The sequence below is a fragment of the Dipodomys ordii genome, unplaced genomic scaffold, assembly GCF_000151885.1.
Source record: "Dipodomys ordii isolate 6190 unplaced genomic scaffold, Dord_2.0 Scaffold8, whole genome shotgun sequence".
In the NCBI taxonomy this organism is placed as follows: domain Eukaryota; kingdom Metazoa; phylum Chordata; class Mammalia; order Rodentia; family Heteromyidae; genus Dipodomys; species Dipodomys ordii.
In genome coordinates, this window is record NW_012267224.1 from 24441949 (window position 1) to 24458240 (window position 16292).

The following is a 16292-nucleotide window of genomic DNA, read 5'->3' on the forward strand; positions in this document are numbered from 1 at the left end:
CCCAGCAGGCTGCCGGGCTGGAGCGGCCCCCGACGTGGAGCACAGAGCTAGACGCCGAGCGCCTGCCCTTCCAGGTGAGGCCCAGGTGGGCTCTGGGATGGGGTCTCCTCTTGCGCTCAGCCCAACATCTCAGGGACACGTGCAGATGGCCAGGCCGCCCTGGGATTTCACAGACGTTGGCTGAGGCCAAGGCCATCTTTTCCCAATAGTGGACTCTTACTGGCCGCCACTCTCTGACCTGGTCACCCCCATAGGCCAAGGATTCGCACTGTGAGCACCGGGCTCCAGTGTGGACCAGCGTTCAGATAAGCTGAGATCCACACACAGCACAGGGCCCAGGGGGAACTCTGTTCCCATGTCCCCACTAAATGTGGCATCCCTCAGCGATGTCACAGGACTGCTAGAACTCCCGTAGAAAGATGCCTTGGTGGTTATTATTGTTGTTGAAGAGAAAAGATCTCACTACGTCCTCCAGACTGATCTAGCGGCTTCCCAAAGTGCTGGGGTTCGCCACCACACCTCGCTTTGCCTTGCTTTAAATTTAATCCACTTAAAACAATTAAAAAATTCTTAGGCCTGAATCTTAAAGGTCATTTCTCATCCGATGGGATAAGGGAAAGCTTAAGAATAACGGAATGTTCTACCATAGTTCCTAGTTAAATGAACTTTTGCTTACAGATAATGTGGCAGGACTTTTTGATGGAAACTGAATTCAGCCTAGAGAAATTCATCCTTGCAGATAAACAAAGTATCAGAGAGATGGAGCCTTTTTTAGCATAGCAACTCTCATCTGTGAATATTTAAAGATCAGGCATTATCCAACTGAGAAAAGGCCTACTGAGGGAACTAGAAGTTTCCAAGAACCCTGAATGTTTTTGATTTTTTTCACTTGCCTAGTGAGTCAGATTCACCTGGCGTATTATCTGTTTTGAGGGCCCTATTTGACTCTTATTAGCTCACTAGATTTTGGAGATTGCCCCACACCTTGTCCCACTTTCCTCCATGAGGTGAAATGAAGTCGCCAATTTTAAGGATCACCTAGAACCTTCTAAGCTCTAAAAGGTTCTCAGGTGTGTGTTGGCTGAACTCCGCTATCCTGTTGTGCAGTTCTTAGAGCAGAAGTATGGCTACTACCACTGCAAGGACTGTAACATCCGCTGGGAGAGCGCATACGTATGGTGTGTGCAGGGCACCAGCAAGGTAAGGGCCTGTCCCCGGGCCTGGCATCTTCCCGCCCAAAGGTTTGCAGGGCTTTGACTTCAAGTGTATCTGTTTCTCATCACAGGTTTACTTCAAACAGTTCTGCAGAACTTGTCAGAAGTCTTACAACCCTTACCGGGTGGAAGACATCACCTGTCAAGTAAGTTGTTTATGGTTTTTGTCTGAACTGGGATGTTTTGCATTTTCTCGAATGTGTTTTCTAAGGGCTTCTGTTCTCGCAAATCCTGGTTGTATTAGGCTTTCAGTGACAAGTGCATCCCCTACTTATTTTCTTCCTCACCCTCAAAAGTTCCTCGTGAAGAATCAAACCTGCTGCCTCTTCCCCCTAATCCCATTGCTTGGTAGATGTATGTAGTGATGCCAAACCCAGGCACCTGTCTTAGATAGCACTCAGGAAGTGTTTGGAGTAGAAAAGTCACTCTGAAGTCTTAAGGTTCATCTTTTCTATGTACTTTTCACACTGATTTTTCAGAGTTGTCAAAGAACTAGATGTTCCTGCCCAGTAAGACTTCGCCATGTGGACCCTAAACGCCCCCACCGTCAAGACTTGTGTGGGAGATGCAAGGGCAAGCGCCTCTCCTGCGACAGCACCTTCAGTTTCAAATACATCATTTAACGGATGTGAAAAATGGGCCTGCTTAATGTGTCAAGTGGAACAGACAAGCAAGCTTTTGCTGTCTCTCCTTTCTTGCCACCATCCCGTTCTCAAAATCCTTTGTGAAAGGCAGTATATTTGGACAGAGCCTGCAAATAAAAAATGCTGCAAAAACAATCCTAAAGATTTGGATGCAATTTATGTCAAGGTTTAAGGAAAGCTTGTGCTACTGACAGTCACCTTGACTTTGTTATTGTCTTTTGATGGCACAGGCTAGTCTGTGGTAGCCAGATTTGCAGGCACTTGAGAAACTATTGATAGAGGTTCATCCACATGAGAGGTACTGCGTGGGGCTACAGACAGAGCTGAAGCTTCTAAGAAAGATGCGTATTGAATTAAAGATCTTTTGGCCATGAGAGCGGTCTTTTGGGGAAGTCCAGGTACAGCCTTGATGTGTGAGGCCATGGGGGTCAGCAGGGCACACAGTGAGGAGGTGGAGGGGGATGTGTTTCCATGCACAGGCCAACGGCTGAGGGATCTTGTTGGACTGACTGGTGTTACAAATGAGGCTTGAACAGGTGGCTGTTTATGAGCAGCTTCTTTAAGAAGGTGAATAACAAAATTCAAGTGGACTCTGGGTGGTAATTTTTTTTTTTGTGGTGCTAGAGACTGATTTTACAGTCTCAAGTATTCTAGGAAAGGGCTGTACCATTGAGCTATAATAGCCAGGTATTGGTGGTTCATACCTATAATCCTAGCTATTTAAGAGGCTGAGATCTGAGGACTGGAGTTTGAAATCAGCCCTGGCAGACAAATCATTTCCAACTAATTACCAGAAAGCCAAAAGTAAAGATGTTGCTCAAGTGATTGAGCACCAGCCTTGAGGAAAAAAAGAGGCCCCAAGTTTAAGCCCTAGTATTAGCACCCCGGTCCCCCCCAAAAAAATTTTTTGGCATGATAGTACACACCTTTAATCCCAGCACTGGGGAGGCTGAGGCAAGAAGTTTGAGGCTATCATATAGGAGAGACCCTGTCTCAAAAATCAAGAGCTAGGAGCTTGGTGGATCATGCCACTCAGGAGCCTGAGACCTGGAGTATCTAAGTTCAGGGCCAGTCTGGGCAGAAAAGTCTTCAAGAGTCTGTTTCCAAAATAACCAATCTGGAGTCATGGCTTAAATGGCAGAGTGCCAGTCAAGTTGAAACAAGCCATGCAAGTGGACAGCCCTAAATTCAAATCTTAGTAGTGCCCCTCTCCCCCAAAGAGACCACCTAAAGACAGTGGAGAGACACAGGCTTTTCCCTTTGTTTTATTGAGCTGTAGCCAGAACTCAAGATTCTTGCTATGATTCCCCAAATGATCCCCATGGAAATGCTGAGATCTCACTGGTCTAATTACAAATATGTCACAATTGGACTAGTTGCTAATTATGCCTCCATTAAACTTTCTGAACATTCAGTTACTTGAAAATGAGGCCAGGCACCAGTGGCTCACGCTTGAATCTTAGCTACTCAGGAGGCTGAGATAGGAGGGTTGCAGCTCAAAGCCAGTCTAGGCAGAATAATTCATGAGACTTGATCTCCAATTAACCACCAGAAAACCAGAAGTGGCGCTGTGGCTCAAAGTGTTAGAACACTAGGCTTGAGCAAAAGAGCTCGGGAACAACACCCAAGCTGTGAGTTCGATCATGACCAAAAAACAAAACCATATAGGTAAATATTAATTTAACATCTCAGGTGCTGCCAGGATGCAGTCAGAGGGGTAAGAGCCTAAAGTGATCTGAGGCCTGTTTAGAATCCTTATATTGATTGGGAAGGCCCATCTATGCTCTTGGCCCAACGGAGTCACTTTGGGGTGTGGTGAAGCTTGCCAGCATTGTGATGAGTATGGAGAACAAGTCTACTGTGGCCTCTACCCTTAGCTTCCTGAGAGGAATCAATGGCTTGCTTTCTATGTTAATGTAAACCAGGTTCTGGAATCTTAAGTTCTACCAAAATGTCTAGAACAGGAGATCTTCGATCAGAGAAGGCCTACCTAAAGATTTGACACTTCAGCTGAGCACACTTTGCAGGCAGTTAGGCAGAAGAATTTTTTCGTGCTTTGGCAACATGCGAAGACCTGTGGCAGAGAGAAGCAGAACCAGGCTTGAGTGCAGTGTAGACTACTACACTGAGGACAAGACAGCAGGTAGTACTGGCAAGACCAGACTGGGAAGACAATTCAGGCCATCTCAGGATGGTCTTTATCAGTGAGAACCCACAAAAAGCTTTCAATGGTGAAAGGTGGTAGGGCATGGTGACAGATCACTTTTAAAAAGGAATAATGAGGGCTGGAAAGGTGGCTTAGTAGTAGAATACTTGCCTCACATGCATGAGGGCCTGGGTTCAATTCCTCAGCACCACATAAGCAGAAAAAGCCAGAAGTGGCGCTGTGGCTCAAGTGGTAGAGCACTAGCCTTGAGCTGAAGAGCTGAGGGACAGTGCCCAGGTCAGAGTTCAAGCCCCATGACCAACCCCCCCCACCCCAAATAGACAAGCTAACTTTCAGGGTCTAGATAAATTGGGAGATGTGCATAAAAGCAGGTGTTTTCACTTGTTCTGTTTAGAGACTTGCTGCATTTATATATTATATATATCATATATATGTATATGTATATATATAATGTATGGTGGGTAGTGGGGTTTGAATTCAGGGCCCTGGGTGCTGTTCCTGAGCATTTTTTTGCTCAAGGCTAGCACTCTTCCACTTTGAGCCACAGCTCCACTTCTGGTTCTTAGGTGGTTAACTAGATAGAGTCTCAAGGCCTTTCCTGGCTGGACTGGCTTCAAACCGCAATCCTCAGATCTCAGCCTCCTGAGTAGCTAGAATTACAGGCCACCAACGCCCAGCTGCAAGTAGGTTTTTAAGACATTCTATTAAGATGGGAAGTTACATTAGTCTTTAATTTTTTTTTTGCTGCTTTGTCTAACAAGGCAACTAGTTCTGTGTTACTGAGGAAAACAAGGCTCAGACTGTTTTAGTTAGGGTGAGTAGGTATTTAGTTACCAAAGTAGTATCAAATCAAAACATCTTTTGCTCCTGAGTTATGACAGCAACATCCTAACAAGAAGACTCTGCCCATACACATAGTCCACAGTTTACATAGGAGGAGATTTTTAAAAACATTAGGCTAGACTCTGAAATATTCTCCCTGGTGCCAAGGGAAGGGATGACAATTTTCTTATTTCCTACATTTTCTCTAGAATATAAATCTGGTGCAATTTTTTGTTGTTATTGTTGGTCATGGGGCTTGAACTCTGGGCCTGGGCTCTGTCCCTCAGCTCTTCAGCTCAAGGCTAGCACTCTACCACTTGTGCCACAGCACCACTTCTGGCTTTTTCTGCTGATATGGTGGTTAGGAATTGAACCCAGGGCCCTCATGCATACAAAGCAAGCGCTCTACCACTGAGCCACCTTCCCAGCCGCTGTAATTTCTTTTTCTTTGTTGGTTGTGGAGCTTGAACTCTGGGCCTCAGTGCTGTCCCTGAGCTCTTCAGCTCAAGGTGAGCACTCCACTATTTGAGCCCCAGAGCCACTTCCGGTTTTCTGATTGTTAATTGGAGATAGTGTCGTGGACTTTCCTGCCCAGGCTAGCTTTGAATGGCTGTCCTCAGATCCCAGCCTCCTGAGTAGCTAGGATTAGATTATAAACCTGAGCCAAGGGCGCTCAGCTACTTTCTTTCATGGAGATGGTGTTGGTGTGACATGAGCAGGGAGCTCTTCTGGTTATGATGAGTATTTTCAGTATTTCTTCAATTAAAGGTAAGTTGTAGATAATAGAAACTATCTTCTAAATTGTGCAAAAGTCCTTTATCTCTTCCTTTGCTATTTCATTTACTCTCTAGAAATAAGTTTAGTGAACTTATTTAAAAAGTTGTGTGTGGCAAAACTAGGCTTTAAGTAATAAGTTAAACATTGGGCAAAACTTCAGATTCAGAGGAACAATAGATGGGGAAGATCCAATTGTAACAAAAGGCAGCCTAATGAATTTGTATCTTGCAAGTGTATTCGTTTTTGTTATATTAGTAAATTCGTGGTCTATAAATTCAAAAAGCCACTATTTGAAGGGTCTGTCTCATGAGTCTCTTTTTTGGTGCTGGCACTGTGGCTTGAACTCAGGGCCTCAAACTCTTCTTGCTTACAAGCCTTTTCACTCAAGACTGATGCTCTACCACTTGTATCATAGCCCATTTTGGCTTTTTTGCTGGATAACTGAAGAATCTCTCAGATTTCTCTGCTCAGGCTGGCTTCAAACTATGAGCCACCATACCTGGTTGAGTCCTTGTGTGTGTGTCAGTTGTAGGGCTTGACCAGGGTCTGGGCGCTGTCCCTGAGCCTCTTTGTGCTCAAGGCTAGTGCTCTACCACTTTAGCCACAGTACCACTTCCAGTTTTTGAGTGGTTAATTTGAGGTAAGAGTCTCACAGGGACTTTCCTGCCTGGGCTGGCTTTGAACCATGATCCTCACATCTCAGCCTTCTGAGATGCAAGGATTACAGGCGTGAGCCCTGACACCTGGTGGTTTATTCCTTTTCTTTAAGGAACAATAAAACTTGATTAGGTAGTATTTGTAAAGTTTCTAAATGCTGCATGCTTTTAATCTTTTAAAAAATGCCACATAAGCCAAGATACGCAATGCTTTTTTTTATTTTTAACAAAAAGGATGTAGGCAGGGTAAGAAGATAGGGGAGAGTAAGATAGGGTGTAAAGTGTGGTTGTGTCTCTGGACACCATCCCTCTCTGCCTGCCCCATACCCAAAAGTTATTAAATAATTTAAAGGACACCATTTACAGTACCAGAACACCATTAAAATATTTTTTTATCAGGGTCAAAAAAATACAGTGATTATGAATGTGCCGTGACCAGTAGGGAACATAACTATGGTCAGCAGTCCAACGGCGTGCACAGTGCCTTCAATTAATGCACTTGAGCATAATTACATTTCTGGCAGGGTCCACGCCCCCAAGAAAGGCAAAGCTAAGCATTTCATTTCTGCATTCCAAACTCTGCAACCACAGAGTCCAGTTTAAAAGAAAGTCACAGTGGATAAGAGATGCATATAAAAAATATAAGGTGTTCCTTTCAAATCAGGAGTCGTGGGACTACATTCATTTCTTTTACAAAATGCTATTTTAAAAAAAGGACAGAGAATCCAGTTCATGTTATGCTACAGACTCAGTGGGTAAGTATATTGCGAGTTTTGGTAGTCAGTCTTCAGGCTTCCTTTCTGTTTCCCGAGCCCCCAGGTTCCTTTAGCATGAAGCATGTGAGTCCAGAAGAATCGCAGGAAAACGCATTTGCATCTCTTCTTTTGGATTCAATAGACTTCATGGCCTGCAAGCCCGGTGGTCTACCATAAATGACCGCAATTCTTCCTTTAGCCTTGTACACCTACTCTTGTGTAACAGTGCATGGCACAAATGTACAAGAAAATACTGGTTTTAGTCTATACAGTTTCTATAATAATTATGGAGTAAAATAAGTTAACTTTTCTAATGAGAATCGCTGACGGGCAGCATACATCTTTATTTTTACATTTTAAAGTCTCTGCAGGCATCTACTTTGGTTAGTTATCAACAATCGTAACATAAGCACTGATCAGAGAACTGAGCAGCATTCCAATAACCTTAACAGATATATTATTTCTTTTTGAAATACTGGGAAAGCCCAGATTTAAAATATTATTAAAATGTTCTAACATTTACACACTATGAAGAGTTAGAGCTAATAAAATAAAATTTCTTCAAAAATAATCTTGCAGTGCTCTTTTAGGCATGCTCTTAGATATCACCACCAGACATCCACACCTTGAAAATACCCATACATCCCCACTCACACACACATAATTCCTTACACAGATCAACCCCCCCTCCCCCAACACACAAACAATCCAAACCCTTATCCCATAAATTGAAAGAACTCAATGGTTTCTGCAAATAAGTCTGTGTGTATCCACGTGACTGGATGTTCATGTAGATGATCAAGCACTAACTGTAGATTATGTGGGTGAATCCAAGCAGCTTTGCAGGTCATCTGCTCAAAAGCGTCAGCTGTGACTTCAGCCTCATTTTGCCTGTTCTGATGTCCCAGTATCAGAGGCCTTTATTGCAAACATTCTTGGAATTCTTTGCTTTCTCCAGAAAGTAATGTATTTGTATGCATCACTTTTAGCCCTTTTCTTTTCATATAGGATAACGTATTTTTAAAATTTTCTTCTTTATACAGTTATTATGGGAGGTATTGGCAGCCTGTTAAAACAATTACAGTTTTTTTCTTTCTTCAGATGTTTGCTTTTGCTAGTTTATTATTAGTTACACTTTAATTGTAGGTGCTGCCAGAAAAGTTTATCAGTGAGTTGCAAGGGTTCATAAAAGGTGCTTGGTTAATAATCTTAATAATCTTCAGTTTCTCTCCACAATGCCTGAAGCTTCTCAGAATCCAGTGCTCACCATATTCCCAATCGATTTGGCCTGTGCTAGCGGTTGGTATGATTGCACCATGCGCAGAGACTCTCTTATCTCCAGGTTGAGTTCCATCAGTTTGTAGTTGGCTTCCGACATGTCAAGGTTGGAGCCTATGACTGCGAAGCTGCCCGTCTGGCCCAGCGTCTGATGGTGGAAGTAGATGTGCAACAGCGTCTGCACTGGGTCATCCTCGCAGCTGCCAAAGATGTCATTGGGCCAGAGAGTCCTAAAACAGACCACCGTTCGTGAAAGCCATTAGTCACAGATAAAATAGGTATCTGAGCAAATATTACTCAAAGTAATACCTGCTGGCTAAAAAAAAAAAAAATTTTAACAAGGTCAAGTTTCCTCTCACAGAGTCATGGCTCATTGAAACATGAAATAAAAGACCAAAACCTAAGCTTGTCTGGTGAGAGAAGGGCGTCTTTAAACCCCTGCACATTTTACCTGAATGCTTTGACTTGTGCTACGGCTGATACAAATTCCTTATTTTTCAGAGTTTCAATCAGAGAATGAATGGCAGTTTCTGTGGTGGTTTGTACAGCCTTGGAAATGTCAATTTCTTCGTTTTCTGAAGCAGCCTCTGCTTCCTTGAGGATGCTCTCTAGGTGGGCAAGCTCCTCTGACATGTTGATGACCTAGAACAGATACAACCCCCCCCCCCCAGGATCAGTTCCAAGCTTTAGGAATGTTGGAGCATTTGTAAGTGGCTGTGAGGGGTTTATTTCCAATGTTAAATGTTCCAAATGCCAGGCTTTACTTTTTTATTTTTTAGCAGCGTCTCACTTGGTAGCCCTGCTGCCCTCCAGTTTGAAATCCTGCCCTTCGCCTTCCAATAATTAGAGGCATTCACCACTACACTGAGCTTAACTATTTTTGACAAATAAAAATGTTTATATTGTCCCAACACATGATTATATATTCATTTAAGATAATGATGACTCATTTATTAGGGAGAATCAAGATGTCTGAAGTTATTTAATCAGGATGCTTTATAAGCACAAATATGTACATATAGTTTCTTGTTTACAAATTCATTTTCCCGGTGAGAGTTATCTCTGTGCCTACACATTTATGGTTTTCAAGTGTTTTTATCATCTTGAATCTTATATGCAGCCATAAAATTAAATATAACTAGATTATAATTTAAACTAATTTCATGTCTATTGAACTGATGTATTTTACTTGACTTTTTTTTAAATAAGTTTTTTATTGTGAAAATACCATACAGAGGAGTTACAATTACATGAGTAAGGTAATGAGTACATTTCTTTTTTGGGTCCGGTCATGGGTCCTGAACTCTGGGCCTGAGTGCTGTCCCTCAGCTCTTCGGCTCAAGGCTAGCACTCTACCACTTGAGCCACCACAGTGCCACTTCCGGCTCTTTTCTTCTTTGCTTATGTGGTACTGAGGAATCGAACCCAGGGCCTCATGCATGCAAGGCAAGTGCTCTACCACTGAGCCACCTTCCCAGCCCCAGGAGTACATTTCTTATTAAGCATTGTTGCCTCCTCCTTTGTTTTTCCCCTACCATCCCTGCTCTCCTATCTCCATGACTATTTTGACGCATTTCTGTTACCGAAACCTTTTTATCTTGAGCCTGTGAAGATGACTAGTATTAGTGGTCTTTCTAGTACAACCTGACAGTGCACATTAAAAAAAATCCATATATATATCATTCTTTAATTCAAGGTAAGTGACTGACTATTCTAGGAAGGAATAAATGTCCGCAGAGTACTTACCTCTGCTTCATTTTTTACTGTATTTACTTGGTTGATGAGTTTACAATAGGCCTGGAACAGAAGCAGCAGTTGGAAATGCAGTTTGTATAACCTTCTGCAGAGTTCCAGTTCCTACAAATAAATTACATTACACTTAATTTGGGTGTACTGTAGTATGTGGCTAAAAATTATAATCATATTAACATTGTCTTGGGATTTTTCTGTAGTAAGCAAGTTAATATGTTGTGAAGCTTATGAAGGGTAGATAAAAAAAGATGCTTTGAGGGCTGGCATTTAAATAAAACAAGCCTCTTTGGTAACATATTCCTTTTTAGTATAAAGCACGTTTTTCACTCTGGACACATAGAATGTGTCAGAAGGCAATCTATAAGATGCTTTAAGAAGGATAAATTCTCAATTTACAGATGCGTAGTTAGTAGTGGTCCCACTGCATCTACCAACAGGATACTGATAAAGAAAAGGGGAACTGGGCCACCTCTTAACCTAAAGAAGTGTCTATCTTTAAAAATGAAGTCTTTTTTTTTTTGGATTGTGGGGCTTGAATTGAACTCTGGGCCTGGGCGCTGTCCCTCAGCTCTTCAGCTCAAGGCTTGCGCTCTACCACTTGAACCACAGCGCCACTTCCAAAAATGAAGTAATTTTTCTAAGGAAAACCACTTGGCAACCTCATTTAAGTGAGAGTATGAAATTGAATTGGTTTTTAAAACTGGAAGGAGATATGTTAGTTATATTTGGAAAAAGGTGCCTGCTAGTTGTACATTTGTATTTATATATATATATATATATATATATATATATATAAATGGTAAAACCAAATTTCATTTATTTTATAGAACATTTCATGGATTAGGGATATGCAAACTGAAGCACATACTACTTTTAAAGTAGTCTATGACAAGGTCACAGAAGGACAAATGGCAGATGAAAACCAGTTTGTCTGGCAGGGATAAGGAGTCCATAAATCAAGACAGGTCACTTACTGCTAGAATTTCCATTTGCTAAGCAAGAAGGTGATCGGGTCACAAAAATACAAAGAAAGAAAAAAGACCAAGAATTAGTGTAAGAAATTTTCACTAGGGTCACAGATGTCTCAGGTAAAATGGAGAACATATATTTATACCCCAACAAAAATGTTATTTCAAAAATACAGTTTTCTAGATTTTATTGCAACAATTCAGGGTGGCATTTTTTCCCCCTCCTAACTCTCAAATAACTCAAATCTAGGCCATGGTTTGTTTCTGTGTAAAAGTTACATACAGTAAAACAACTAATATGGTCTTGGGAATTTTGGCTATTCAAAGTGTTTACTATCCAAATAGTTTAATTTTTCTGGTAAGCAACAATAAAAACCCTCAGACAAGACTCAACTCTAAGAAAATTTTCATTAGTAATGTGGAAAACTGGTGAAAGTGAATGAGACACCATTATCTTTTCAATAAAGAACCGCTTACAATCTTACAGAGTAATACTTACCATGAGAAGATTCTAGACTTTCTACCCTTCAATGTCTAATTGATCCAAGGTGGCCTTACTTATGCTGAGCCACGGGGCAGAATATCGCGAGCAGATACGTTTTACAGTGTACTCTAAATGTCATCTAGTATCAGAAATTTGACCTAACTAGGTTTTAATAAAAGGATGTAATGTATGTAAAACTCATAGTGAAAAGTCTTCATTTATGGATTATCTTAAAAGTTACCACATTAAATTATCTACAGCAACTTGGATCAAGCCTCATTAAAACAGGAATTTCTATCATGTAAATATAGCTTCTAGAAGTCATCCGTAAGCCTGTTCCGAAGGACTGTTGATATAACATTTATTCTTACAATTTAGAAGGGATTTGCTAAGCAAAGGTGAACTCAGCTCCACATGACTCACCAGGATAGTCTTTGAGTAAACATTAGCATAAGGTTTTGCTTCTGAGGCTTGGATTTCTGTAGTTTATTTCATGTGGAATTTTGTATCTTTTTTTTTTTTTTTTTGTTGGTGGTGGGGCTTGAACTCTGGGCTTGGGTGCTGTCCCTCAGCTCTTCAGCTCAAGGCGAGCGCTCTACCACTTGAGCTACAGCGCCACTTCCGGTTTTCTGGTGGTTTATTGGAGATAGGAGTCTCACGGTCTCTCCTGCCGGGGCTGGCTTTGAACCGCGATCCTCAGATCTCAGCCTTCTGAGTAGCTAGGATTACAGGCGTGAGCCACCAGCGCCGGCTTCATGTGGAATTTTGAATTTGAACTAAAACGTCCCATTTCTTTTAGCATAAATGGAACAAGCTCTACCATTATCTAACCAAAGCCTGTGCTGTGAAATGCATGGAAGCTCATGAGAATGACAACTGCCGATGTCCTCTCAACTACCACACCAGGCAAACACGCTAACGGGCATCTCTGAGGATGAATATACACATGCGCAGTTTAAACTGCTGCTTTTCAGCATGTTGAAATTTGCACGTATATGTTACATCATTTTAGTTAATAAACATTTATTGATTATGCCCACAATTACTAATATACAATGACAGCAGAGAAGGTCATGTAAAAAGGACCTTCCATGCACACAGCACTGAACATGAAAAGTGAGGGAAAATATAAATCAAAGACTTACATAAACAGCTTATAGTTTTTCACTTAGAAGGAAATCTGAAGCTATGCTACCTGACCTAGAATCTTCAAGAAAGGGAAAGCAACCCCTTTGCATATTCATCTAATTTATAAGGGAAAAGTTAACAAGAGAGTCATTTAAACACTGGCCACCATGCCCTTCCAGTCTAATTCTGGGCTAGGGCTAACTCCCTATCATCTCATTTTTCCTTACCTACCTAGTATAGGTTTTTCCCCCTAACCTAGTTTACCTAACCTACCTAGTATAGGTTTTTCCCTCTAACCTAGTTTAGAACTTGGACCCAGTTTTGCCTTGGTTTGAATCCTGGTCCCACTATTTCAAAATTTAGATAAATTAACTTCTCTGTGCCTCAGTTCCAAAACAGGAATGACTAAAGGGAGAACCTGCTTGCTTGAATTGTAAGGACAGTGATGATGACTGTAAAATGCCTATTCGCAGTGCTGGAAAGAGTATCGTAAACCAAACTGGTTCTTCTCAACATTTCATTTTTCTAAAACTTTACATTTTACTATCATAGTATAATAGCTTTTGTAGAGATTAGAAATCCACACCATGTAACTTCTTAATTGTGGGGACTGTTCAGTCCATAAATGCATTTCCCCAAATGAAGTTGCTCCCATTAGCATGGCTAGAAGATCTTGAAAATATTCTTGCCCATCTTTCCTTAAGAAATACATTGCTGGACTGGGCATGTGGCTCAATGGTAGAGTGCTTGCCTAGCATGCATGAAGCCCTGGGTTTGATTCCTCAGTATCACATAAAAAGAAAGAGCTGGAAGTGGCGCTGTGGCTTAAGTGGTAGAGTGCTAGCCTTGAGCAAAAGAAGCTCAGAGACAGTGCCCAGGTCCTGAGTTCAAGCCCCAGAACAGGCAAAAACAAAAACAAACAACAACAACAACAACAACAAAAAACCCAACAGCATCAGAAATACATCGCTGATATTTTCATGGACTTCATACCAGAGAAAAATAAATTTATTCAATCAGAATTTCACTAATTTGGACACATAGACATAGGTTTGCTTTCTGACATATACAGAACACTACTGCAGAAGAAATTTCTTGCTCTAAGAGCTGATGCATCTAAATTCTAGCCAACGGCCCAGATATCCTGCAGGGTTATCTGCTGCATGTTATTAAGCTTCCGTCACAAGCTGGTGGTTCATTTTTATAAAAGTGAATTTTTCATTACTAAACTAATATTTCATTGAACCTAATTTTTACAAAGATTGTTCTGATAAGCAATATGAAAAGGTTTGCAATATTCTCTGTTTCTAGGAATACCAAGTAAGAACATCTGAACACATACACTGTTCTACCTGGCATAGTAATACATTAAAAGCAAGGACAAGAGACTTACCTGTGCATCTGGGTTTATCCTATATATGTCTTCTTTGGCACCAAATGTCCTTTTACAATTGTCTAACCACTGAAGAAGTAAGTAACAGCAAATTTTAATACAGTAATTGTGTAATACACAATGAAGCCATCCATAACCAAACTACAAAGTTAAAATGACTTGAAGCTCTAGGTGTGTTTGTGGATAGAACACTTTCATTCCCCTCACAGAACAAATAAGGGCACGATAAGAAGTCAATAACAAGATATGCACTACTGTGAGTTTAGTAATGAAAATTATTATAAACAGTCTTCTAGGTAAGAAAAGCTTTTTGTTTGCAGATTTTATTAGAAATCTCCACAATCTATTCCTGACCTTTTCCTAATGTAAGAAGAGATCAGATTTTCTTCCCCTCTGGTCAATTTAAAAAGGCAACTTAAACTGACTGGTTCTATTTGCTTATCAGTAGTGTAATTCTCAGAAGACTGCTGTCAGTTTTAATTAGTGAAACAAAAACCAAAATCCACTTACATCTTTTACTTCTTTTTAGATGACAACAAATGATAAATGCTATTTCTAAAGAATAGTGGATGCAGAAACCAAATACTGTTTTTCCTTCTCCAGGGATTATTCTTGAAGTTGATATTTAAGTACATTTTCTTTTGTTAAATAAAAACAAAAGAATAGCACTGTGGCAGAGCAGAAAAGAACGCTGGAATCACAGAATTTCTAACCTGAAGTAAAACCGAAGAGCCTTCAAGTTAAGCTCCTAAGTTTTGATTGTCATTTCTTCTGATGTCCTAGGTTTTTTTGGGAGGGGTTATATAATAGCTACATTACACAGCACATCTGAAAATGTTTTTATATTAGACATTTAAAATTCTCAGTCGTAGCGTATGGAAAGAATTAAAACCAGACATTTCAGTTATTTCAAGAACCATCTCTTTGACCTTCTGTTCCTTTTATCCCAGTCACTCAGACTGTGCTGGCCCCTTGGGCTATTTTCTTGACAGCATCTCTGGAGAAAAACATGTTAAGCTTTTCGGGTGAGATGTGGCCAGTGGCAGACACTGTCAAAAGCTATCAGCAGATTTCTTAACATTGGCAGAATTCACTTGACATCTACCATGGATCGTTGAATTTATCTCTATTCATACACAAGATTAAAATGTTTGTATAGTGAATTATCATTATGGTAGTTCAATTTGCCCAAGAGTACCAATAAACTTGGAGGAAATAATTTCAGTTGATTTTTTAATGACTTAATTGTACTAAATAAATTTTTATATCACATACATATTGATTTCAGCACTATTCAATGTAATTATTGTTTATTTGTTGGCTGTGGGATTGAACTCAGGGCCTAGGTGCTGTCCCTGAGCTTTTTTGCTTAAGGCTAACACTCTACCACTTTGAGCCACACATACTTCCACTTCAGCTTTTCCTGTGGTTAATTGGAGATAAGAGTCTCATGGACTCTACTACCTGGGCTAGCTTTGAACCGTGATCCTCAGACCTCAGACCCCTGTGTAGCTAGGATTACGGGTGTGAGCCACCAGTGCCCGGCTTTACGGTACTTATTTCCAATTGTTAACCTGTTAAAGAGAAGCTTAAACCATAACAGTTCCATAGCCAAACACTGGCCTGCAAAGGGCAGGTCCACACCTTTCATAGTGCATGTTAGACAACAGCATGCAGCCTCAGTCCCTATCCTAATCGATCTGTCCTGTTTTCTTTGCTCAAGCTCAAATGAAGGTCCATATTTATCTAGTGAGGAAGCTCTGCTCTGGGTATGGTAGAGAGGCTTGTGTAAGCTCAGTGCTCCAAGGAAAATTACACTCACTGAGAACTACCAGCCAGGACCAGGGCATCAGAGGTGGGTCCTCAAGTGAACTCTGCATTTGTCCACTGCTGATTCTAGGGGTCTTTCTACACATGTCTCTAGGCACAGAGGCTAAAGGGACTCAAGTTTGTAGCCATAGTTTCCTACTGTATCTAGAAAAACACACTAATCAAAGATTGTGAGATAGGACAGGCTCAAAGCAATAACAACAAATCCTAGAGATTTCTATTCTCACTATGCGCGCGAGAGAAACATCAAAGAATATATAACAAAAATACTAGTAGGGGCTGAGTATGTACCTCAACAGTAAGGCACTTGTGTGGTATGGCACAAGGCTCTAAGTTTAATCCCTAGTACCATCAAAAAAGGAGAAACTAGTAGAATGAGAAAGCTGCATGCAAGTATGTGATTGGCAGAAAAGGAGAAAGGAGA

General features: G+C 40.9%; 1 protein-coding gene across 1 annotated transcript in view; it reads right to left on the minus strand.

The window, feature by feature from the left end:
• Positions 1–6481: 6481 nt before the first annotated feature.
• Fryl (FRY-like) overlaps positions 6482–16292 on the minus strand; it is a 224823-nt gene continuing 215012 nt past the window's right edge. Inside the window, exons 58-62 of the mRNA XM_013008917.1 lie at positions 14039–14107; positions 11040–11057; positions 10060–10170; positions 8765–8955; positions 6482–8543 (exon numbers count right to left, since the gene is read on the minus strand). Coding sequence (XP_012864371.1) covers positions 8285–8543; positions 8765–8955; positions 10060–10170; positions 11040–11057; positions 14039–14107 — 648 coding nt within the window. The 3' untranslated portion in view covers positions 6482–8284. The remainder of the gene's footprint in view (positions 8544–8764; positions 8956–10059; positions 10171–11039; positions 11058–14038; positions 14108–16292) is intronic.